The 26,418-nt window shown below is 42.2% G+C and overlaps 1 protein-coding gene across 1 annotated transcript in view; it reads left to right on the forward strand.

Moving 5' to 3' along the window:
* Positions 1 to 24,142, forward strand: part of TFE3 (transcription factor binding to IGHM enhancer 3) — a 47,929-nt gene extending 23,787 nt beyond the window's left edge. Inside the window, exons 2-10 of the mRNA XM_089484382.1 lie at positions 125 to 238; positions 10,850 to 11,063; positions 12,318 to 12,599; positions 12,735 to 12,812; positions 13,657 to 13,774; positions 13,905 to 13,961; positions 19,313 to 19,388; positions 21,687 to 21,834; positions 21,942 to 24,142. Of these exons, the coding sequence (XP_089340508.1) occupies positions 125 to 238; positions 10,850 to 11,063; positions 12,318 to 12,599; positions 12,735 to 12,812; positions 13,657 to 13,774; positions 13,905 to 13,961; positions 19,313 to 19,388; positions 21,687 to 21,834; positions 21,942 to 22,250 (1,396 nt within the window). The 3' untranslated portion in view covers positions 22,251 to 24,142. The remainder of the gene's footprint in view (positions 1 to 124; positions 239 to 10,849; positions 11,064 to 12,317; positions 12,600 to 12,734; positions 12,813 to 13,656; positions 13,775 to 13,904; positions 13,962 to 19,312; positions 19,389 to 21,686; positions 21,835 to 21,941) is intronic.
* Positions 24,143 to 26,418: the final 2,276 nt, after the last annotated feature.

Here is a 26,418-nt window from a genome sequence, read left to right on the forward strand (position 1 = left end):
CTTCTGTTGTCTTGAGAGAGGCTTAGAGGGGCTTAGTCTTGCTTTATCAACTGAGATAACAGCTTGTAGAATTGAAAGATAATAGAGCATTGTGACTCAATCCTTTATGTGTTTCTTCAAACAGCCTCAACTCCGTGCTTCCAGAGTCTGGGATTGTGGCCGACATTGACTTGGAGAATATTCTCTCACTGAACAGCGACAGCTTCTACGAACTCAAGAGCCAGCCCATTGGTGTCAGGTAGGGAAGCAGAGGAGTAGCCATCTTGTAAGTGTGAGCAACTATTTTGTGAGGAACCATCTTATCAGCTACCTGTGAGTGGTCTGGAAGAGATTTTCTGGTCATCCCAGTATCTGAGGAGGGCCTTAGGATTACTTTCCTCAACTGTTTCTTCCTCTTTTTGTGCCAGTTAACAAGGAATGAAAGAACAATAATTCCTTCAGTAGTTTTTTTCTTAAAGGATTCCAGTAAATTAGCATTCAGAGACCTAGCTGTTAGTCTGAAAAACCAGTATGCAAAGGGATCTTGCAGCACCTTTGAGACTAACTGAAAGAGAGAAGTTGGTAGCATGAGCTTTCATAGCCTTGAGCCTACTTTCTCAGACACATTTACAAATAGGCTCAAGTCTACAAAAGCTCATGCTACTACTATCTTTCAGTTAGTCCCAAAGATGCTGCAAGTTCTCTTTGAAATAAATCAGTATATTCTGTTCTGTCTGTTGGAGATGACAGATACATTCTGCAATACATCAAGAACTAAGTGGTGGTAATTTCAGCCTCACAGATGGAGCGTTTCTACTACTTTTCATTGCAGGCAGGTCAGAGACCCTGGGATAATGATAGGTGTAGGTGTCTTGTTTGCTTATTACATAGGTGAGCCTTGGCCTCTGATTGTTAGGATAGTGCTATGCCCCATTTGAGGGCTGTGACCTTGTAGGGAGAGGAAGAGAGGTAAGACAAGATTTAGATTGGACTTAGAGTCATAGTTCTTCTTTACTGCTTTAGTTCCTTTCTGCAGTGAGTACTCCTATTTTCCTCACAGGGCAAAGGCGCAGACACAACTAAAGTTTCTTTCTATTTACACAAAGAGACAAATGCACAGAGTGTTCAAGGAAATGATTGACACTTCTGCTGGCACAGCAGCTTTTAATGCATGTTTGTTAAGGTCAGAATATGAGCTATATCTCCTCCTTTATTTGTGATAACCTTGGCATTTTTTTCAAGGCTGCTGTGGTAAATACTGATGGTAACTCATTGTTTATTTGGATCGTGGATATTTATTTATTTATTTATTGCATTTTCAAACTCCCTCCTTTGCATCGGTGGGCTGACAGTAATGCTTTGAATCGTGTCCCTCATTTGCTTATCCCTGCTCTCTCTTCCCCCTTCTCAAGCCCTGTCCACGTCTCAGACTTTTTATACAAATGTCTTTCAAGACAGCAGGACTAGAGAACTGGTAGCACTCCAGATGATTTGGATTTCAACTTTACAGAAGTCCAGCTAGAATGGCTTGTGAGAGGAGATTCTGGGAATTGAAGTGTAAAATGTCTGAGAGGACAACGGTTGGCAGTCACTTGTGTAGATCACAGCTTAAACATTCCAAAAAGCAAACCTTGATTTTTCCATTTTATATAAGGGGCATCATTTCCCTCTACCATTGTATAAAATGGAACTTGAATATCCACAGAATTTGTTATCCACGGGGGTGGGATGGGCGGTTATCCTGGAACCAAACCTCAGCAGATGTCAAAGGCCCATTGTACTAAAACCTGGAGTAGATTCACTGCCTCATAGCCTGGGGTCAGCTAGCTGTACTAGTAGCTCATGGTTTTTAATGAATAGTTTTTATGAATGTTAATGCTGTTACTGCTTTATTCTTTCAGCTGTTGTTTATTGTATCTATCTGTATTGTGAACTGCTTAAAAGATTTAAGATTTAACTTCCTTCAGACTTAGCCAATGGCCAAGTAGTCCAACAACATCTGAAAGGCTATATGTTCCTTACTATTGTTGTACAAGAGAGGTGGGCAGAATGTAGCTTGCCCGTTGCTGTTGACCTGCAACTTCCATCGTTCCTTATAATTAATTCTGCTGGCTGGGTATAGGCCTGATGGGAGTTGCAGTCCAGCAAAGCACCGCACTCTCTCCACCCCTGCAGCAGAAGCTATCTACTGATCTCTGATGGATGTTAACCTTTGGACTTTGCAAGTCAGCCAGTTATCTAATTCATTACAAACAATGGGAAGCAAAGCAAAAGAGGCAAGGGGAAATTCCCATTCTCTATGAATCCATTGCCGTCTCCTGCATCCAATTCCTTCAGGTGTTTAGGGCCTGATACTGGGTTCACCCAAATGATTTCCCTGTAACATAGGGTGCCTTCATACTGAAGGCTGGGCAACCTGGTGTTCATGAAGTTTGCCATGCATAAAATATGTGTGTTGGTATATTCTGGGTGACCACAGCATTCTAGGACATAACATGCATGCAGTGTGACTGTCCCTGTGTTGGAGTTGATGCAAAATTCCCCACTCAGCTCCATTTTTTCCCCTGCAGTCAGCAAATAATTGTTTTTGCATCATTTCCAGTCACAGAGTAACATAATAAAAAGACAGGTCTCTGCCCCAAGGTGGTTACAGTTGAAATTTAAAGAGGAAGAAGAAAGAGGTAATGGGGCAGGTACAGCCACAAAACATGAATGTGAACCAGTGAAGCAATTTGTGCTCAGATATCATTTTAGTTGGAGGGTAAATATGATTCCAGTCCTGCAGATGGAAGAATGTTTAACTCTTAGGGCAATTCTACATCCTCTTTTTATCAGCAGATAGGAGATATGTGCTTATAAAGAAAAACTGAGTTTATTTGCTACGGATCTGGGAAAGAGTATGCTATAGGGCAGGTATGGAGAACTTCTGGCCTTCAGGGGTTCCCTGCCCTTCCTGCAAAGTTCTTCTGCTCTTATCTCCCATTGGTGATTTGAGATAAGAGGCCATTTAAAGCTTGGAAAGCTCTTTTATAGAACTAGTTCTCAGTGCCAGGGAGCCCATTGCATTGTTAGTGGATTAGAAGTGTAGAAGGAGCAGGATTTGGTTGCTTTAGTAAAAGGACAGTGATCAATGAGTGAAGATATCTCCTTAAACAAAGGAATCTGCCTCCTAAGCCATTCTTGCTCAGTGTGTTTGGGTGTTGACTGCATTTTTAATCCACTCACTAATAAAGTTCTCTGGGAAGTGTACAGCCTCAGCCTCAGAGGATGGAAATGGCAAATTTGTTCTGAAAACACTTGTAAAGAAAACTCTGTGATAGGTTCGCCTTTGGGTTGCCATAAGTTGGAAACAACCTGAAGGCACACAACACACACACACACCAGTGACTAAACTCTGTTAAAAGGGAAAGGAAAAAGTAGTCTTGTGAAACTTTTAAGAATAACTAATTGATTTTAGCCTAAAAGTATGTGTACCACAGCACACATTTTGCATCTGAAGAAGCAGGCTGTAGGCCAGGAAAGCTCCTGCTGCAATAAATGGGTTAATGTTAAAGGTGCCACAAGACTCCTTTTTGCTTCCCATTTTTAATTCTAAAGCAGTGCAAATCTTTTCAAAAACAGATGAAAGTATACTTAGCAGAAACTGCTGACCATACATGCTAATTTTGAGCATGCATAGGGAGTACATTGAGTCCTTTTCCCCTCCAAGAAACAAACATGCCCTGAGCTCTGGGAGCAAGTCTTCTCTACTATTGCTGCTGATCTTAGGGGAAAAACCTATTCATATTATTGTTTCTAGCTTTTATTATGCAATGCTCTACATTTTTCTTCAATGTCCTCCATTTTGTGGTGCCTTGTCCTCCTTTGCAGTTATGACATCTCGTCACCCTTCACTGGGGTATTGAAAATTCGGTCAACAGTGTCTGGCCCGGATACAGGTCGGACTCAGAACAACCATATAACATACATCCCTTGGTAATATTTGCAAGTAATGATAAATGAAGAATGTTGGCTTAAGAAATCAAAATGTGAAACTGTTTGTGTGCACAGCCTATTTGCTTCTTTGTTCCCAAAGTTGGGTTCCTAGGGGTTGCTGTACTCTCTCTCCCAAAAATCCTAGCCAGTGATGGTCAGGACATCTGGGAGTTGTAGTCCAACAGTTTCTGGAGATCCAGGTTTGGGATAACTTGTACAAGCCCCTGTGAAAAATATGGCAGTGTTGATACCAAATGGGAAATCCTGTTGGGAAATTCCTCCTTTATATGTTATGTTCCTTAGAGCAGTTCTTCTCAGGCTAACTGATATGGGGACTCACAGTTACTGTTTTGCAGTATGCCAGGGACTGGCACTAAAATTGTGCCCATTGGTTATTTTTTTTCCTTTCCTGGAAATTTACCAGGGACTGGCACTGGCCCACAAATCAGTCCCTTGAGTAGCAGTGTCATAGAGAGGGCCATGTAACGATACTACCACCTGCTGGTGGTTATTAAATGGACTATCATTTATTGAAAAGTTTGTATGTGCCTTCAAGCCATCTGTGGACTTATGGTGACCCCATAATGTCATAGTGTTTTCTTAGGGCCGGAATACTCAGAAATGGTTTTCCCAGGTCCTTCCTCTGAAAAAAATACCCTACAGCACTGAGTATTAGTTGGCAGATTTCCATCCAGGTATAACCAGGACTATCCTTGCTTAGCATCCAAGATCAGACAGGATCTGGTGCCTTAGGGTATGTAGGTCTCATCTGATACTATACTGACATTGAATTTATAGCAGTGGTTTAATCTCAGGTGGCAGTTTAGTCCAGTTCTATTTACTTACATTATATACAGTATTTAGTTTCATCAAGTGCAGTTTGTCAGTGACCACCCCGCATCTTGATTCTGATACTTTCCTAAATTAATCTGAAATGCTACAAAACAAGTTTCACATCAGTTCGTTCAACCTCACATTTAAGATTTTTATAAACTAACATTTATAAATTAAAAATTAAAATTAACAGGCCTTTTTATTAAAAAAAAAATAAAGCCACCCAACATGATTGTACACTTAGTAATGATCAAAGCCTGATTATACAATATCAGATGGCACAGTCTGCTGCTTTTTCCTAACAAAGAGAGTCAAGGCTCTTCCCATTTTTGTTACTTTCAATGAAACCTCCCCCTCCAAATATTAGACTTGCCATCTGATTTCCCCTGGCTTGAGTGTAAAGCTGCTGTCCTATATGTGCTCACTTAGAAGAAGGCATTCGTAAACCTAACTGAACTAAGATGGATATCTATCTGGACTAAATAGTATGATCTATACCAAGTTGAACATGTTGGTTAAATGCTATCAGCAGGGGTAGGCAACCTGCGGCCCGCGGGCCGGATGCGGCCCGGCGAGGCCTTGGGACCGGCCCCAGCCTGGTCCTGCCGCCGATTGCCGCCGGGGCCTTTGGCCTCTCGTGCGCAGGGGCAAGGGGGGCAATTGTCTATAGATGCCTCAGAAACATGCATTTATATTAACATTTTTTAAAAAAATCAGCAATTTTTTTTTGCGTGTCCTCCACATTTTTTTAAAAAGTGTCCACCATTTGAAAAATGTTGTCCTACATTTGTCCCGGTTTATTTATTTATTTAAATTTTTTTAAAATTGTTTCATTATTTATTTTTTGGTTTCGGCCCCCCAGTTGTCTGAGGGACAGCAACCCGGCCCCCGGCTCAAAAAGGTTGCCTAGCCCTGGCTATCAGTGTCGATATCAGACTCGAAACAGGTGCTTAGTTTTCTCCTTGTGTGTTTGGGGAAGGTCATGAAGCATAGATTATAATAAAGTTGTTGCATTACCACTCCCATCATTCCTCACTATTGGCTGTGCTGGTTGCAGTTGCTTGGATCTGTAGTCCAATAGCATCTGGGGGAATGCATTATACCGCCTGTGATTTCAAAGCAAAAAGCTAGTCTCTAGTCTTCATAGATCTGAAGACAGGAAAATGCACAACTGCTATTGGCATTGGTTTGCTTCGTGAGTCATTGGCTGTTGCCAGCTTTCCATGTTTATAGTGTTCAAATAAAGTCATAATCATGACTAACGTTTCCACTTTCTGGAGGATTAACTTTCTGTTCATTTTTAAAGTAGGGACAGGATTCCTTAATGGGAAAGTATTGCTGATCTGTTGAAAAATGAGAAATTCAGGATTTTACCACAGGTATACTTCAGCTAATGAAGTAGATACATTTCAGGGTAGGGCCGTCATTAGGATGTACTGGGTGTACAGATCACACCACATGATACTTTATCTATTTTATTGTTTGTATGTACAGTGCTTTGTAAATCTACAGCGCTATATAAATAAAGCATAATAATAAATAATAATAACATGATACCCTAAGGGGTGTGTGACACCACTGCTTCCCAAACATCTGTCTTTTGGCAGAAATGGGATTTGGCATTTGCCTGCATCCCTTTAAAACTTTGGAGCTCAGTGAAAGCAATGGCATGAGTGGGGCAACACTCAGTGGGAGGAGAAGGGAGAGGTACCAGGATTTAATTTTTTTACATTATTTTTTAAATTAAATTCTTTTATTTTTTTCTTTAAAAACATCACATCTTACCAAATTTTCACTTTAACCACATGAAACGATGTACATGTAAATTTTGTATGGTGCGATATGGGAGAAGGTCAATGGTGGGAGGGGTGGTGGTGGGATGACACCATGGATTACAGCACCGGGAATGCCAACTCTAGTGACACCACTGTTTTAGGGCATTGCTTCTTTAACAGAAAATGTGTTGGCAGAGGTAGAAACAACATGGAAAGAATAGGAGTATGTTACTACATGAATCAGTTCATGTTTCAGAAAATGTTTTATTCAAAATGTGTAATACAGTATGCACATATGCAATGAAATGACTAAATCAGGTAAACCTTATATAAGTAAACAAAAGACATTCTGAATCTTTTAAAGACCACTTGAAGACTTCTTCCAATTGCATTCTTTCCCAGCTCAAGCTTTTATTGCATTGCTTACTGCAGACATGCTGCTACCACCCAACATTGAACATCTGTGTTTCTCTACTCCTCCTTCACTATCCTCTTAATGCTGCTAAAAAATGTCCAGCTTGACAGAGGATGAGGAAGAAATGGGAGGTGTAAACAGACTGTAAAAAAGAGATCCACTTTCAGAGGATTTGTTAAGTGTAGTATGCCTGCGTGGCTGTGATTGGGTAATCATGTGTTTGTCCCAAAGCAAAATGTACCAGCAAAGAATGGGGTTCTTGAACTCAAGTAGTATTTGAAACCAAAATCCTATTTAATAATGTGTGTGTGTGTGTGTGTTGGGGGAGGGTTCCTGAACTTGTAAATATTTTAAAATTACCCTTACAATCCTATGGATAAAATTCTTTAATTGTATATACCCATATTGCAGGGAGCACTGCTGCAGCTGACATGGATGCAAAGAATACTCACAGATTTTCTCATCCTTGGTGAGAAGGTGTGGCTCAACACACTGAGAAAATGGTTCACTTCTACAACAGCCTTTGTTGTGAAAAATTCATTTATGCCCAAAATGGTCTTGTACGGGAAAAAATATTTATGCACAGAAAGCTGTATTTTACACAAAATACAGTTTTTGCACAGAACATTTGTGTGTTTGTGTGTGCAAACAAGATAGGTCTGGGGCTGTTTTTTGTCTGGTTTTTATTTTTGTGTGTGCAGTTGAGTTTTCCATGGAGTCCTATAGTGTGAAAAATATATATTTTTAAAAATGCACAGAGCTCTTACACTCACACCCAGTGTGTGTGTGTGTGTGTGTGGGGAAATCCTTTGAAATCATTTGGTCTTGTGTGTGAGGTTTACGTAATTGAAGGTTTACCTCCCTTGTGATTCAGAGAGTGTGGGTTATTTCTGCAATCATATCTTCCAACATTTCTCAGATAAAAACTGGGATATGTGTGATATAGCAAAATCAGAGTGTAATAAAGATGGCAGATGTTATTAATTAGGAAGGACAAACAACCTAGGAGATTCTGCAGCGGTTTGCTTTTGCTTGAGGCTACTGGAAAGGTCAAGAGTCCATTCCCTTTCCCCTTGCTGAGTCAACTGAGTGCAAACTACTTTTTCATTCTGAACTCAGTTTGCAGCAACTGAAGTAAGCTGAAGACAAAGGGGGAAGTGGGAGATGGAGAGAGAAATGGGGACATTTTAAAAGCAGCTGGCAAACTGGGATGTACACAGGATTGATCGGGACTGTCCCTGCTAAACTGGGACACTGGAGGCTATATGCAATATCTTACTGTACTGTTATGGCCATTTTTCTAGTGAAAGCAGAGCAGTGTGTGACAACTTTGCAGTAAATGAAGTGTAGCAACTGTACCATTTTGTGAGTACTGTATTAGAGAGGGTTGTGGTGCATGTTATTTGTGAATATAGCTTTAAGAGAGCGTACAGGTTTTTAGTTTCTCTTCCTTCTAGAGATCTGGGAGAGTATTCTTCCTCTCCTTGTGCCTGGGTGCTGAGCTAGTATGTCACACAGCTCTTCAGAAATTAGTGTTTTGCTCCTGTATTGTAGAAAAAAAGGACTCTGTTGTGAAGGCACCTGAGTCTCTCGCATGTTATTGCCAGGAAAGCAAAGCATTGGAGTGGACAGCAAGTTGAGCAGGTAATGTCACTTCCGATATTATCCCAGCTCAGGGCCCCATACAGGGGAGCCATAGAAAGAACAGAAGGAGTATGGATGCGAGAGGACAGGTGTTGTCCAAACACTAGATCTATCCATTGAGGAACAATAGTGGGGTATATGTAATATAGAGGCCATGTCTATCTATCCCGGAGATACTTATCTGAGATACCTGTTTCAGGTATCTTGTTACAGCCCAGTCACTGGATCTACAGGAATGCCCAGCGATGTCTGGTGGTATTGGAGTTTTTTTAATATATGCACCAGACACAAAAGGTGCAGTTTCGGGGGGGGGGGGGAGTACATTCATCCCCCCACATTTGCAACTTTGACTTTTGCAGATTTTGGTTATTCATGGATTTCATTAATATGTTCTCTCAGGGAATATCTGAATCCTCCAGTGCAACTCTGTGGTCGACTTTAACCAAAAATTGCACTGAAAGACCTAGAGATTCCTAGAGAGAAGACCCCATGAGGCATCTGTAGCTCCTCCAGTGCAATTCTGTGCTTAATGTCTGGCAGATGTTGACTACAGAGTTGCCCTGGAGGACCTAGAGTTTCCTAGAGAGGTGTTCTCTCAGGTAAAAACATAGTGTTTTTGTTATTTCTGGTTTTTTTCCCCACATTGACAGGGGTCCTGTGCTAAGCCCAGCAAATATGGAAGGACGAATGTAGCCATGAAGGAAGCACTTCAGAATCAAAATAATGACAAAATTGTCTAAGATTAGCAGGTGTAAACATTGGTAGCAATTTGAGAGGTAAACCAAAGAGTCCAGGCCACTCTAGAAACTACAATCATGGTCATCTATAGCTATTTTGCCTTCTCTCTACAAAGGATATCCCTGTAAAAAATATCCCTGTAAATGTAACAGTTAACTCTCTACAATACAGTGTTCACCAATGTTTTTCTGTCTCATTCACAGAATATTATTGTGAGTTAGGGTGGGAGGTCCAGATGACGACATTTCCCATTTGTAACCTCCTGTGGTTTCCTTCTGCTCCTTTTCATTTGGGTGTGTGTGCCTGTCTATATGTACCTTCAAGTTGCCTATTGACTGTGGCAACTCCATGAATTTCATAGAGTTTACTTAGGCAAGGAATACTCAGAGGTGGTTTTGCCAGTTCCCTCCTCTGAAATAAGCCTATGGCTTCTGGCATTCGTTGGTGGTCTAGCATTGGTGATCTACCAGCAGCTTCTTAGCTTTACTTCCTACAAAAACCCATTAAGAAGGATCAACCAGAGTGACTACATAATGCCTTTTGAGTGGCTGCACTAGGAGCCTTCTGCCTGGAAGCATCCGTCAACTGACCATACCCCAATATATTGTTATGCCTATTTTATACCCTTAAAGGCTTTTCTTGAAAGGAAGCCTGAATGCTGAATTCTAGCTCTAGGTGCAGGTTTTCAACCTGACTCACATGCATGTTGGAAATGGTAATGACTTCTTTAACTGAAAGTACTGTCACTCTGCACAGTGATGTAGTTAGCTTATTTTAGATTCTGGATGTCATAGTCTTGCCATTCTGTGTGTGAGTGGTGCATGCATGTGTATTTAGGAACTACTTTGATGTGTCTTATTTTGCTTTGATGCAGGAAGCCTTCTGTACTTGAGAAGCCCTTCTGCTTTTAGGTCCCAAATTCCTGCCCTGACTGCATCATTGGATGCTGAAACTCTGCATTCTCACAGCAATGTTAAACAGGTCCCTAGCCACTATTCAAACTAAAATATTTTTTTTATTCCTTGCTGGTCTCCAGCCTTCTGTGACAACCATCATCATCATAGTACTTTGAATATCTGGAAGTGATTTGCTATTTATCCAACTACATGCTCTGAGCTAATGAGAAATTATAGTACCACCGACCTGTCTGGTTAGTTGACCTCACCAAGTCTTTACATCCCTTTAAAAAATGTGTAGCTGCTTGTTACTGAAAAGAGAACTCTACATAAATTTAATCTCTATTCTAATAATAATCAATGTTATTGCTATAAATAACAGTCAAAGTAATCCAAAGCTTGCCTTATGATGTTGTTTGATGATGAAATAAATACATTTTTAAATAACCAAGGAATTACCCATTTTGCTGACCTATCCAGATTGGATTCAGGGGCTGGTGTTTATGTTATTCCTACTTGCACTGCACTTGGCTCTGCGTGTGAGGTAGGATAACCCTGATGGTTGCTGATCTCCCTATTCTGTGTTGCTACAGCCCGCCGAGTGCCCCAGCCCAAGGTCCCAGCATGTCGTCCCGGGTGCTTCTTCGCCAGCAGCTGATGCGGGCACAGACTCAAGAGCAAGAGCGCCGGGAGCAACAGCAGGCTGCTCAGTTCACTTCCACACCCCCTGCACCTTCCACACCTGCAATTTCTGTGAGCCCACTGGCTCGTCCTGCACCTGCCCAGGTCCCGGTGGAAGTACTGAAGGTGAGACACACACACACACACACACACACACACAGAGAGAGAGAGAGAGGTAGTAAGCCTCAGTCTAGGGAAGAAAGAGTATTGCTTTTGAGATGGGAGGGAAAGGAATGGTTCTGATGAGGGACACCAAACTGATGTTGGGATTTGAATTGGCTGGAGCAGGTCAGATGGGGTCCTTGAAGTCTCTTTCTGCTGCTTCTTTATGGCACTTATTGCTCTCATGTCCCACTTGTGGACCTCTTGTTGATGCATCCTGGGGTGGACAACTGGAAGAGGCTAGGGGGCTACTCTAGCCCCCCAACAAACGTATACATGAGATTGACTTATAGTCGAATATATATGGTAGCTCTTCTAAAAGTTTAACTCTGGCACATGCATAGGAAGATCATTTTGGTGGAACAGTGATTCCACGTTGTGGCAGAGATAGAGCTGAATCACTGTTTGTCTTCGCTTTGAAATATGACAACAAATATACATCACAATAAATTTGTCGGTCTTTTGGGTTCCGCCAGTAGACTAGCTGCAATAGACTAGCTTGGTTGTCCTTCTGATATCCAGATTCTGATATTAAGAGAAGTGATTAAGTGGACAAGTGAGTCTAGAATCCAAGCTCTTAACAGAGATACATCTTGGCCTCGCTCCCTTAATTCCCAGGGCTGGTCATGCTATTAGGCAGAGTGAGGCATCTGCCTCAGGCAGCAGATTTTAGAAATCATGAAAAAGCAGCAAGTTGTTACACATGTGTTTGCTATTACTGGGGCCCCTTTCATACTATACAATTATAGTGCTGTGATTCCACATTAGCTGCCATGGGAATATCCCATGGAACTCTGGGATTTGCAGTTGAGGGAAAGACATTGGGAATCCTCAGTCAGGAAGCTCTTCTGACACCCCTGACCAAGATTACAAACCCCAGAGATTCATAGGATGCAGCTTTGGCAATTAAAGTGGAATAATAGCACTATAATTGTGCAGTGGGAAAGATCCCTGGATTTCTATTCCTAGGGATGGAGAGTGGTTATCATGGGACTTTCTGCTTGGCAGCCTTTTGGTACTACAAACTCTGCATTTGGTGGGTTCTGAAAGGTGCCATTTACTGCTCTGCCTCAGATAGTATAGGTATAGGATCTTGGGCTGATCCTGTTGAAGCCTTAAATTTAGAAATGCATCTTCTTTCTTCTGTGACTGCAAAGACAGGAATCCCACCACTTGACTTACCTGACTAAAACTCTTTTTCTACCCCACCTTGCTTAGGTTCAGACTCACTTGGAGAACCCCACAAAGTACCACATCCAGCAAGCACAGAGGCAACAGGTCAAGCAGTACCTGTCCACTGCCATGGGCAACAAGATGGCAACCCAGGCCTTAGCTGGGGCTAGCCCAGGAGCACCATCCTGCTCCCCACAGGCAGCATCAGCTCCTGAGTCCCAGCATGGCTTGGCTCAGCAGCAGCAGCAGGGAGTGGCAGGTGGGACAGGGAGTGCCCCCAATAGTCCCATGGCTATGCTGAACATTGGCTCCAGCTCTGAGAAAGAGGTGAGTAACCTCCCATTCGGTCCCCAGATTTATTTGGTTTTATCCTGCTCTCCAAAGTATTTCTACTAGCCTGTATTTTTCTGTCTGGTTTAAGTCATCTGCCCTTTTTTCTTCTTATTATTCATTTTTTTTCAGATTGATGATGTCATTGATGAAATCATCAGCCTAGAATCCAGCTACAATGATTACAGTGGTCTGCAGATGCCCAGCACAGTGAGTATTGTTCCTCCTGTTCTTGTGAAAGGGAAAGGGAAAAGTGACTTCAAGGGGAGTTGGGGCCCTTTCACACTTCACATTTAAAACACTATGAACTCACTTCAGCTTCCGTGGCTGCATCCTATGCAATGAATGCCTGGAGGAGGTCATGGGCTGGATGAGAAAAAAAGAAGTAGAAGCTGAATCCAGACATGACAGAGGTGCTTACTGTCAGAGGTCCTAACCTGGGTTTGTGGTGTATCAGTCACTCCTGGATAGACTTACACTCCTCCTGAAAGACTATGTTCACAGTTTTGGGGGTGCTTCTGGAGTTATTGCTTCAAATGACAGCTCAGAAAATGTGATAGCCAGGAGTGCTTACTATCAACTTCAGCTGTTACACCAGCTGTGCTACTACGTAGAGTTGGAGGACCTAAAGATGATAGTGTACATGTCTGTAACCTCAAGGCTGGACTTGTGGCGTGTCTAAGAAGCAAATTTCCAGAGTTTGGGGGCAGCCACCAAGAAGAATTTTTCTTATGTTCTCACCAACCATGCTTGTTTTGATGGTGGGACTAAGAGAAGGGTCTCTCCTGACGATCTCAGGGCCTCAGCTGGTTTATATAGGGACAGAGGTGGGAATCATGTGGTCCACCAGATGATGTTGGACAACATTCCTCATCACTGGCCATGCTGGGTAAGGTTTCTGGGAGGTTTAGTCCAACAATGTTTGGTAAGTCCACATGGTCCCCACCACTGGTCTGAGCTGTAGCTTAGTTGTACATAAATCTGGGAACTGGCCTTATTGCTTGTCTAGGCATGGAAGTAGACTGAATTTTTCTTTTTCTCCTCTTGCACCCAGCTGCCTGTCTCTGGAAACCTCCTGGATGTATACAGCAACCAAGGAATGATGGAGCCAGTTGTCACTGTCAGCAACTCTTGTCCGGCTGACTTGCCCAATATCAAGAGAGAGATGTCAGGTACAGGATTATAGAGATCCAAGCAACACCAAGAGATGTTATAGTGCCAGGAAGTGGTGGCAGCTTCTGAGTCAATGCTGACTGGTGTTCTTTAATTCTCTATTTATTTATTTTTGATTCTGCTCTGTAGAAAATGAAGCCAAAGCATTTCTGAAGGAGAGACAGAAGAAGGATAACCATAATCTCAGTGAGTATAAAGTGTGGCTGACTTCATTTTAAGGGTTTGGATTGGTTGTTCCATTATTGAGGATAGTGAATGGAGCTTTCAGTTTAAGATTTCAACTTGAAGCTGAGATCCTTAAAATAAATCCCAGTAGTTGAACAGGTATCTGCCTCATCTCAGACCAAATGGTGGGTTGGATCCGGACCTGGTCATATTTAAAGGACACCCATTGACTTCCTAAGTTCCCTTGACAGCAGGGATGGATAGGTTCTTCTCCTCAACATCCCTATCTTCTGTAAACCAGAGATAAAATTACAGGCTACTAGAAATACTTGGGAGAGCAAAGAGCAAAGTATAAAACCAAAAGGGAAAAAAACAGTTTCCCTAATCTCTAATCAGCATATTTAATGGTGAGGGATAATGGATGTTATGGATTGACAACCCCAGGAGAAAAATATGTAGCTTACCCCTTTGGTCAGAGGGTTGGACTTGGAGGTTGAGGTGCCAGCCTTAGCTGAAGTGAAAACTGGAAGATTCGGCCCATTTGCTCACTATGAACCTGACCTGCCTCAGACGACTGTTGTGAGATTAAAATGGAAGAGGAGGAGATACAGTACCTTTACGCCACACTGAGCTCACTTGGGGAAAGGTGGAATAGGCTTGTTTGTTGTTTCTGTTGTTTTGTGCCTTCAAATCATTTCTGACTTATGGTGACCCTAAGGTAAATCTGTCATGAGGTTTTCTTGGTAAGATTTGTTCAGAAGAGGTTTGCCATTGCCCTCTCCTGTGCTGAAAGTAAATAAAAATAAATAAAAATCAAATTAACCCAGTCTGTTCACATGAATCAATATTGTCTACTCTTGCCTGGCTGCTGTTTTTCCAAGGTCTCAGGCAAAGGGCCTTTCTATTTAGCTCATCTGATTATTTTAACTGCAGATGCCAGGAGTCTGAGAACTGTCTTCCTGAAAATCAAGAGCTTGACCCACCCAGTGTAGTTTTCATTTGAAATCTCTGGGGCTTTCCTCTGAGGAAGGGTGATTAGAATCAGGCTGCACATGCTTCATTCTCTCCCTAAGGACCAAGGTTGAGAAAGCAGATTGCTAACCTCCTCTCATCCAGTCATATATCCATCATGCAGGCTTGGTAGTGATTTCTTCCATTTTTGCATGTAGAGCATACTGTGGGAAAGTGACCTTTTGCTTCATTGGCCATGCCCTGTGTTGGGTTCTGGGAACTGTTGTTCAAAAAAGTAGTTTTCCAACCTGTTATGTGGAAGTATCTGGAGCTAAAGCTGCATCTATACTGCAGAATTAATGCAGTTTGAAAAAGCTCTGCTCTAAGGAATTCTGAGCTTTGTAATTTATTGTGGCATCAGAACTCTTTAAGGCTAAACAGCCTCAAACCTGCACATCCCAGAATTCCATAGCATTGAGCCGTGGTAATTAAAATGGTGTCAAACTGCATTAATTCTGCAGTATAGATGCAGCTTGAGAGAAGAGCAACTTATTCAAGGTTATCAATGTGGTGTCCTTTTTGCCCCTCTTAAATCTAAGATACTTCTTTGGAGGGCAGTAGGTATTCTTGAAATCATGATCAAAGATAGACTGTACCTGTGGGATGATATAAATGTGGTCCTCCAGATGTTGCTGGGCTTCAGTTCCCATCATTCCTTACCATCACCTATGTTAGTTGGGGCTGATAGGAGTTGCAATCTGACCATTTCTGACAAGTGACATATTTGCCACCCTTGAACTTAAGGAAAGTCCATTGGTTTTGTTTTGTTCAGAAAGAACCATTGTATGGAAGTCCATTTTGGTATTTTAGGGCAAAGATATCGCTTATACTTTATCCTTACTCTAAGTAATGCCCTTCTTATAAAATGTTTTCTGGAATACTTGTTTGCTTGTCTTCTATTTATTGTGCTTGTATTCCCTTGGGAATTTTGGCTGCCCCTTTTCTTTGGATGCTTAAATGTGGCCCCATAGAAACAGGCCAAAATAAAGCTGCTTTGGGTAACTTTGGAGGGATGCTGTTTAAATGCTGCATGCATCCTAAGAGTCCGGAAGCCACCCCAAAGCTACGCTCTAGTCCTAAGGACTGGAGAGAAGCTTTGGCGCAGCTTCTGGCCTCTTAAGATACATGTGTCATTTAAACAGCATTCCTCTGAAGTGACTCGAAGCAGCTTTATTTTGGCCTGTCTGTATGGGCCCTGAATTTCTGAACGCTAGGCAGAGGTTTTAAATAACGGCAATGCTAGAAATTTGGGGACTGAAGAAAAAAAATATTGGGAAGGGCAGAATTATTTTATGAGGGCAGTGCCCTCATTTTGCCCCTCTTACATAGTTACATTTCTAGACTGATCCAAGAGAAGAAAAAACTGTTAGGGCTAGTTGACTTTAAAGCATTTCGTCCTCATGCTGGGAGAGAAAGGAGAATTACAAGGCTGCTCAGCCTGTTGATCTGATCAGTTACAGCAGAGAAAAAACAGGCTGAGCCAGCTTGTAGAAGCTGCCCTGGGAAGGTCTAATGTGCGTGGGTGGCGGGAACTGGATTGCCTGACTCTCTTGGCTTAGTTGAGGTCATGTAACCTCCCCATCCGTCTCAGTCTTTTCCTCCCTCCTTTCCTGCCTCTTTGTGCCCCATTTTTGTCATGTGTTTTTGTGCCACACAGGTCCTGTAACTCAGCTGTATTTGGGTAATCTCAGATATTGCCCAAGCACCGAGGGCTGGGAGGGGGAAGTGTTGCACTTAATTGCTTCTTGATTTTATTAATAGGAAAAGAAGAAGGGCTGAAACTTTTGTGGTGCTCTAGTATGAGAGACAGCTGAATGCAAATCATAGGACTAAAATCCAGTGTTGTGCTGGAAGCTTCCAGTGGAACTTTCTTCCCTTCCCTCCTGCAGCTCTCCATGCTGCCTGAAAACTGGCTTCAGAGTGCTAAGTAGTCCCCCACAAGCCAAGCTGGGTTTGGGGTGCATGAGAGAATTCAGCAAGGTTACCCAGACCACCATGTGAACAGAATGCTGGACTAGAGAGGCGGTCTGATCCAGCACAGCTCTTCTCTGGTTCTTAATATTAGAGAAGACCAAACTAAAACAAGGGCCTAAATACCCAAAGAACACCAGCCATGATTAGTACTTGACAGGGAGACTGCAAATGAATACCAGGTGCAATAGACTATACAGTGTGCCCACATTATACATGGGTGCACTATACGTGGCTTTGAGCATATGGGGCGCAAGGGGTGGTGCGTTCCATTCAGATGAATGGGGTGCGTGCTGCCGCATGCACAAGGTCCATTCAAGTGAATGGGGCTCAAGCATAGGCGGAATTTGCCTTACGCAGGGGAGTCCGGAACGGATTCCCCGCCTAAGGCAAGGGCCCACTGTATTTCAGAGAAAGGAACGGCCAAAACCACTCCTGAGTATTCCTTGTCTGAGAAAACCCTATGAAATCCAAGGGGTTGCCGTAAGTCGACAGGCAATTTGAAGGCACATAAACACACAGCTTAAAACCCCACAAGTACAAAATAACAATGAAATATTCCATTGTTTATTTGGGACTTTACTCCTCAAACGTTGGTTTTATTCACCGTGTGGAACTCATACACATGTTACGTTATAATATGCATACACACACAAAAGCACGAATAAATAAATATGTATTAATGTCATCTATAAAATGTATGAAAATCAGCATGGTGTAGTGTTATGAACATTGGGTTATGACTCTGGAGACCAGGGTTTGAATCCCAGCTCAGTAATGGAAGCTCCTTGGATGACCTTGGGCAAGTCACACACTTTCAGCCTCAGAGGATGGCAATAGCAAACCTTCTTTGAAGAAACTTGCCAAGAAAACCCCATGATAGGGTTGCCGTAAGTCAGGAGTGATGTGAAATCACACAAGAAAAAAATTAAAACAAAAAACTTACATAATATTTCATCATATTGTAATATACAGATATAATGTAAATGTTTCAGATGTGGTCATAGTATAGAGTGTGAGGCAATAGTAGTATCAGCATTATGCACCAAGGAAGCTTCTGTGCCAAGAAGGAGTGAACTGTGTGCCCCATGTATGTTACAGACCTTACATTTTTTAATTCGATTCTCTTTCATATAATTCAGTTTCTACCAGTTATGTAACAGAATCAAATAGTTGATTGACCTTTTGTGTTTTCTAATTGCTAGAAATAATATTTTGTAAGCCCCTTTGGCTCTTACTCTAGACATTTGTGTGTCATCCTTAATCCTATGTAGGATTCCAGGCAGTATACAACCATAGTACAGATACCTTTATATATTAAAAAAAAATAACCTAAATAGGACTGGTTCAAAATGGTTTATTGCCTGAGGCAGAGCAGCAAATAGCACCCCAACCCACACAGCTCTGTACTCAAGGTGTATCATACATAAAGCCAGTGAAATTATGGAGGCTAAAAATCGAGCAAAGCCTTCTCTCCAAAGCTAGTACTAAAATACAACAATAAGAAATTAACTGGACATTTTTTTGTTTTTTCTTGACATCCCAAATATGCAGCCAGAGGCAGTTACTATGCTCTTGCACAATGACAAGAGTGGCCCTGTAGTTAAAATTTATGAGGAGCGACAGTGTCTGGGCAAATGAGAACACTTATGCCTGGCACAAAGCAATATTTCAGGGCAGGTGCCAGGTAACCTTCTTTACCTGTAATAAAGAATGTATCTGGAGAACAGCCTTGGCAGAAAATTGTGAGACATAGGTAGATTGATGGGGGAAAAGGTTTTGAGAAGCCAGTGGCTGTTTTACAATTTCAATCATACTTTTACAGCCCTAAGATTTAGACATTTTGGTTTGTAAAGAAAGCTGAGGTTCTCAGGAAGATGAATTCAGTGCTCAGTCCCAGCCAAGCTCCAGCCCTAGTTGTAGCTCTGATCCAGGCAAGTATGGTGCAGTGTTGAGACTTTCGATACACAACAGGCCCCTGGTATCTGTTGGGACTTGGTTCCAGGACCCCCTGTGGATACCAAAATCTATGGATGATCAAGTCCCATAATGAAATGGCATCCCTTATATAGAATGGCAAAATCAAGGCTTGCTTTTTGGAATTTATATATTTTTTTAAATATATATTTTCAAGCGGTGGATGGTTAAATCCATGGATAAAGAATGGATACAGAGGGCTGATTGTATTGTCTAGCCTTGAGCAAGACACTCTGTCTTTGCCTCGTCTACGTTTTCAAGGCTATTGGGAGGTTCTATAAGATGAAATAATGGAAAAAACAATTTCCTTGCTGAAATGTGTTCCAAAAATCCATTGTTTCTAGTTATTAATAACAGTAAATGCATCTAGACCTCCTGCAGTGCCACCTTAACATTCCTTTCTTTCTTTGCAGTTGAGCGGCGGCGAAGGTTCAACATTAATGACAGAATCAAAGAACTGGGGACCCTCATTCCAAAATCAAATGATCCGTAAGTCTGGCAGATGATTTCTCGACAAAATGGGGCAAAGTCTAGTTTTGTGGGATAGGGATGTGCAAGAAAGCTTTGATTTTCACCTTTCCCATAGTTGTGGTTGCATTCAAATTCCACTTGCTGGTGTTTGCTAAATACAGGCATAGTTCGCTTAACAAAGGGGAAGTGTTCCTGGACATTACTTCTTTAACAGAAACTTTGGAACCAAAAACAATACTAACAGGGAAAGAATAGGAATAGGTGCCATCATCCCAAAAATGTAGGGTCAGTTCCAAATATTGCAGCAAACATTTTATGTAAAACTCTCAACATACACATGCAAAATGAAACAACCAAGTCATATAAATCTTGCCTAAGTAAACAAAAACCTTTTGAACTTTCTAGCACCATGATTTCCCCCCATTCCTAGCCTCTATTTTTTCTTATGGTTTTTATTTTGCTGGCCAAACTTGCAGTGCCATGCTTTTTTAACATGCTGATGATAACTGGGAATGCTGGTTTATTTGCTCTCCCCATTTCTCCTCGTTTTGCTGTTCGTGCATGGTCAGCAAAGGACTCTAGAGGCAGCTGCTGTTTTCCAAAACGATTTTATCTGTGAGCCGCCTTGGGTCCCCTTCTGGGAGAAAGGTGGCATATAAATGAAATTTACTTTCCCTGTTGTAGGCAGGTAGGCACAACTACAGTAGGATGAGCTAAAGTTCCTTTCCAGCTCAAACTTTATTGCATTGTTTGCTGGAGACATGTTACTGCACCTGACACTGTTGTTCTGTGTTTATCGTGTCCTCCGTCACCATCTTCCCCAATACAGCTGGAAAAAATCTTCCAGCTAGACAGAGGACAAGAAGGAAAAGGCGGGCTGGGCAGGTGTAACAAGTCTTTGTAAAAAGAAGCTTCACTGTCAGAGGCTTTGTTAATGGAGGTATGCCCATGGAGTATACTTTCAGTGCTGATCATTTTTATCAGTTTGGAGGGCAGACTTACCTTTAGATCATTCCTGGTAGCTTTTATTTAGTAAGACTGAAGACACTTAGCTTTCCATGTGTTTTGGACGTCACTCCCAGTCCCAGACGCCCCAACCATTATGGGCAGTGTTAAGGGATTATGGTGTGGGGTGGTGTGGTACGGTTAGACCAAAAGGTTGGGAGGGTTCAAGGTTCCCCACCCCCAGTATACAGAGGACAGAGCACAATATATTATCAGCCCTGTTGTAGCACAGTTATCCTCCAGATTTGTTTGAATGCAATTCTTACTGTTCCCCAGCTTGCTGTAGGACACCTGGAGGAAAGTCTAGTTGGGGAAGACTGATAAAGTATTTCTTAAAGACTGGTAGTTAAATGGGGAGCTTGCTTTAGGCACTCTGGTTGGCTGTGGTTGCAAAGAGGATGATGCCTAAGATCACAACTGGGGAACTTGTGACGCTCCACATGTTTTGGATGCCAGTCTCCATAAGCCAGCTGACATAGCAAATGCTAAAGGATTATGGCTGTTGAAGTCCAAATCATCCGGAGACCCATAGGTAGAGAATTCTGCTACACTAGAGCAGGAGACATTTTGGCTTTCCAGATGCTGTTGATGAACTGCTGCTCCCATTATCCCTCACTGTTGGCCAGGTTGGCAGGAGCTGATAGGTATAAAACTCTCTGTGATCTGATTCCAGACTAGATACCATGTCTCCCCATTTGAACCTGCTTGAAGCTTAACATCTTTGGGGGAGGGCTTTCTCAGTGTCCCTCCAACATCATAGTATGGTTGGGATGATATGGAAAAAGCTTTCTTGGTGGTTGCTCCCACACTGTGGAAATGTGTGGTTTGCCATTGTCTTTCCAAGGCTGAGAGCATGTGACTTGTCATCCAGTGGGTTTCATGGCTGAGCTGGGAATCAAACCCTAGTCTCCAGAGTCATAATTCAACATCCAAACCACTATGCTATGCAACACTCACATCACTATGCTATCGTGGCTCCCTTTGAGAAAAAGGCAGGATATCAACCAAAAACAAACAAGCAAGCAATGGTTTAGCCTTACAGGTTCTCAAATGGTGGTCCTCCAGATGCGTTGGACTTCATCTTCCCAAGTCTCAGCTGGTATGGCCACTGCTGAAGAATTCTGGGATGTGAAGTTCCAAGGACTAGAGTTTGAGAACTACTGCTCTCACTAACATTTGGAAGGCTACAGGTTCCTCACTGCTCTGCTAGTTAGGTAGACCCTAGTTCTGATCCTACAAGGCAGTCATCTCAGGGTGGGATGGGGAATGACAGGATTTTGCATGCCAAGTGTTTATCGTTTCTTTCTGCAGGGAGATGCGTTGGAACAAAGGAACCATCCTGAAGGCTTCAGTGGACTATATCCGGAAGCTGCAGAAAGAGCAGCAGCGCTCCAAGGAGATGGAGATCCGACAGCGGAAGCTGGAGCAGGCCAACCGCAGTCTTCAGCTGCGAGTGCAGGTAACAAAGAGGATGCTGTGCTGTTGCGAGGGTGGAGCAAAGCAGGCATACACCCAGTTCAGGTGTGCTGCTGGGTCTCACTCGCTGGCCTCTGCTCTCTTCTGCAGGAGCTGGAACTCCAGGTCCAGATGCATGGCTTGCCTTTGACATCAACACAGGGACTGCTGACACAGTCCTTGGGTGGAGACACAGTTCCCCCCTTCACAGATACATTGGATCTGCCCTTCTCAGCTGAAGAACTAGGGCTAGGCCTCGCACTGGGATCAGACGTGGCTGGTCTCCAGGATGTTCTCATGGACGATGGGACTGCTCTATCCCCGCTTGGCGCTTCTGACCCACTACTTTCCTCTGTCTCACCTGGTGCCTCCAAAGGCAGCAGCCGCCGTTCCAGTTTCAGCATGGAAGACGATTCGTGATGGCAGCACATGGGACTTTGGCAGTCGGAAAGGAGGAGCCGCTAAAGCTCCGGTCCTTACACACCTGGCTCCTACTCTGCCCAGACTTCCCCTCTGGTCCCAAAGGGTCTCAAATAGGGGAGGCTCATCCCTTCTGCTGGTATAGGCTCATGCCCCTTCTGAAGTACCACCTCTTTCCCTAACATTCTGTATTTTAAAGTGTTAACCCTCTGCCCCTTCAATCAGGGGGCAGAAGGGATAGTGTGGATTCAATTTCCTCCCATGGGAAAGTTGGCTTGCCGAGCTGTTGGATACCAAATCTCCCCGGAAAGCACCAGAAATAGGTTATCCCTTAACAAAGTGTGTGGCCCTAAACCATTTATAGTCAGCAAGGTTCAGAGATGTTAGGAAGAGTTAGATCTCTATGCATTTCCCTAACCCTGCCCTGTTTTAAAACTAGTAGGGTGTTCCTGTATCACTGTGTGAGGAGTGTATTGCCACCTGCTTTGGTTTGCTCACTCCAGCCCTTGCTTTATATATTCTTGCACCTTCACTGTATATAATTTGGGAAGTTGGCATGAGTGGGGAAGGAGGAAAGTAGCCTCTTTTTAAGAGCTTTTGCATAGTACAGAGCCTTGTCCTCCTCTTCCTCCTTCCTTTTTTTTTTAAAAAAAAAGAGCTTTATTTTATAGATATTGGACTTTTTAAAAATATTGTAAATCTAACCCTTCTACTGCTCTCATTTTAAATATAAGGGTTCACCAAACTGATGCTTAAACATTTGGTGAAGCCTTCATGTTTTAATTTTGGTTCCCCCCCCCCCCCCCCCAGATTTTGTTTAGATCTGGCTGAAAGAAAACCTGATTTATGTCTCTCGTGTTTTTTTTGTGGGCAAAGGAATAAGGGAGAGGAAAATAGATATAATTCTCTTGCACTTGCTTTTATATTCATTTAAATCTTAAGAGTCATAACTGCTCAATAGGATTTAACTGTCACCTCTCCTTTGTTTTTTTTTATAAATTAAATATCTCTTTCTTTTTAATATATATATGATGTTATAATCAATTTTTAAATAGCATTTTTTGCATATTACATGGACCTGAAGAGAAAAATGCTGTACTGACTGTATTGTTTATTGAATCTACTAGCCTTCTATTGGACCTGAGCTTTGTTTGGTATTAGGAGGGTGTTGTAATTGCTGCAAAGACAATCATTTGGTCTCTACTGTAGGCCTTGCCACTTTGTGTGAATGCTGTCAGACAGAAATGGGCATCTGGAAGCAGTTTGTTTTTCTTGCAAAAGGTTACATGAAACTCAAATTCTTTAAGAACTGAGTGCTGTTGGATGTTCACACATCTCTGTTGTTGGATGTCTACACTGGGTTAGAGCGAAGGGAAAGATAATTGGCCTCTGCCCTTCAGGTCGTATAATTTGAATCTGCAAATTGCTGCCAGGAGGTGGTTGAGCTAGGATGGTACAACTTCACCCTATTTGACCACATGATAATGTAGGTTTGTAATTGGAAAGATGTGGAGAATCTCACTCTTACCTGGATGCCTGTTGAGCAGGAAGTGAGAAGATGGGAGTGGGTATCAATCATGTTGTTTCAGCATGTCTTGCTATTAAGAAGAAAGGATTGCGAGTTGAAAAAAGAAAGGTTAGGCAAGTGGTTGTAGATCTTGAAGTACTAGGACCAGGCTTCATTAATAAAGCATTGTATCAATGTAGTGTTCAGGGGATGATAGGGGGGAGCATTTCAGAATGAGGGAAAGGACTGGTTTTCCTGTTTTGGATTCTATGCCCTCATGACCCAGACACCACTTTCTGTCCTTTTTACTTTGTATGTTTAAACATTCCCATTACTGATAATAGAAGCTTCTGAACAAATAAACCCACGATGATCATTTTCTATAGCCACGGTGGCACCTGTTTCTTTTATTATGTTTTCCAAAGAGTTAAATCATATTGGCATATGGAAGTTAGCAGAGGTGTTGATAGCCACATTTGTTGGTTAGTGGCTGTAAGATCGTGGTGCTGAAAAGGCTGGTAGAAACAGGCACCTGGAAAGATATGTTGAGAGTTTGGCAAAAATAATTATTTTTGGATCACAACTGCCTGCCTAATTTTCCCAAACTTTGGCTTCCTTTAGACCAGTGATGATCAATTGCTGTATTCTCAAGAGCCGACTATGAAACTGGATGGTATTTTTTCTTAATACCTAAGTAGAAATTTGGTACAGATGTTGAGATGCCGTGTGTGTGTGTCAGTTGTCCACTAGTGTTTTAAATACTTCAGTGAAATCCATGCAACATAAAGTCTACTCAAGGTCCACAGGAAGAGGAATACATCTGTTTTATCCGTGCTTCTCTGGAGGTTGGGAGTGCAACTCTCAGCATTCTTCTTCATTATCTATGCTGGCTGTTGGTACTGGGATCTGCAGTTTAACAACGTCTGGTGGACCACATGGTCCCCACTAGTTTCTGACTGAAGGCCCAGCAAAATTAAAGTGTCTAATGATAATCCATTGTGGGCTCAGATAATGAATTCTGATACTGAACTTTATTTTTGTTACTTTTTCCTTCAAGTATTCACAAATGTGGATATTCTCATTCATAGAATATTTTGTATGGAAACACTGCAAGCTATAGGGCTTTTACCAAAGTCACGGTCATGATTTGTGATGTTGAAGGCTTTCATGGCCGGCATCCATAAATCTGTGTGTTGGTCTGTTGATGAATGGCAAGGTCTCAGGGTGGGAGGATACGCAAGGAGGATTTGTGTCTATTAGAAGTCAGACACAAATCCTCCTCACATATCCTCTCACCCTGAGGCCTTGCCATTCGTCAGTAGACCAACATAGAGATTGACATATAAATCACTTCCCCCTAACCAAGGGTCACATAGTATATATACCCCACTCACTTCCATGCCACAATTCTCTGAAGATGCCAGCCACAGATGCAGGCGAAACGTTGGGAATAAATCCTTCCAGAACACAGCCACATAGCCCAAAAACCCACACAAAACTATGATCATGATATTTAGTACTGAGATCTGGAAACCCAGAGATAAGAACAGGGTGGTATTAAAACCTCAGGGAGAAACTGCATAAGGGAAGAATTGTAAGGTTTATATGCTACACACACTTAAGCCATGTTGGGGGACTTAAGCTTTTACTAACAAGCAAATGAATGGTTTTACAATAAGCTCAACCGTAGGAAAGCAGAGCTTAATGCCTTTTAGCCCTATACCATGCCGAGTTTGATTAAGTTGATATTATTATTATTATTATTATTATTATTATTATTCCTTCCATTTGCACAGCATTCGGAGTCAAAGCAGCTTACAGAAATTAAAAAAGATACAGATCAAAGCACATCTGTATAATGAAACTGTAAATAGAAATAAAAGCAATGAAAAGCATAGCAGTTATACTGCAGCAAGTACTGTAAAGTACAATATTAAAAGCCCTTTTCTTATAGAGTTTCCAGAGACCTTTTAAAAAAAAAAGTCTTCACCTGTTAATGGAAGGACACCAAGGATGGGAATATCAGACAGACAGTGGCTAAAGGGCACATACTTCTTGCTCCAGTGTTATGCCAAGATGACAATGTTCTTTCATTAGTGTTGTATTATCACGCTTTGATCTTTGTGATGTTGAGGTTTCAGCTAAAATAGTGTGGCTCTTCCAGATAGGTTATTAGTCTCTGAGACAAAACCCAAAGGATACTGTGACACCTTAAAAGACGACCTGACTTGTGTGCTAAAGTTCATCATCAGATAAATGACTGAAGTGCTGGCCTAGTTAATTATCCAAAGTGGAAGGAAAGAGTGGGAGGAAAATGAGTTGAGGCATTGCAGCGGATGGAATTCAGTTTCTTTCTTTATGAGATCTCTGCCTGTTCTCTATAATTGGATTTAGCAAGGTGGGGACTGTCTAGCACTCTCATCCCATTTTGTTATTGCAAAGTGTAATGTGGAAGGAATGATGGCTAAATAATTGTACCCTCCCAACTGTCTGGATTTGGCAGGGACACACATGATTAATCTTGTCATTCCATTTTTTTCAGCGGCTTTTAAAATGTCCCCATTTCCATCTCTTCTGTCCCACTTTTCCCCGGTGCCCTTGGTTTCCTTCAACTGCTGCAAAAGAAAGCACAAAGATAGTTGGGACCCTACTAACTTAGGA

Source organism: Sceloporus occidentalis, unplaced genomic scaffold (genome assembly GCF_023333645.1).
Source record: "Sceloporus occidentalis isolate IW3139 unplaced genomic scaffold, rSceOcc1.0.p SCAF_1, whole genome shotgun sequence".
In the NCBI taxonomy this organism is placed as follows: domain Eukaryota; kingdom Metazoa; phylum Chordata; class Lepidosauria; order Squamata; family Phrynosomatidae; genus Sceloporus; species Sceloporus occidentalis.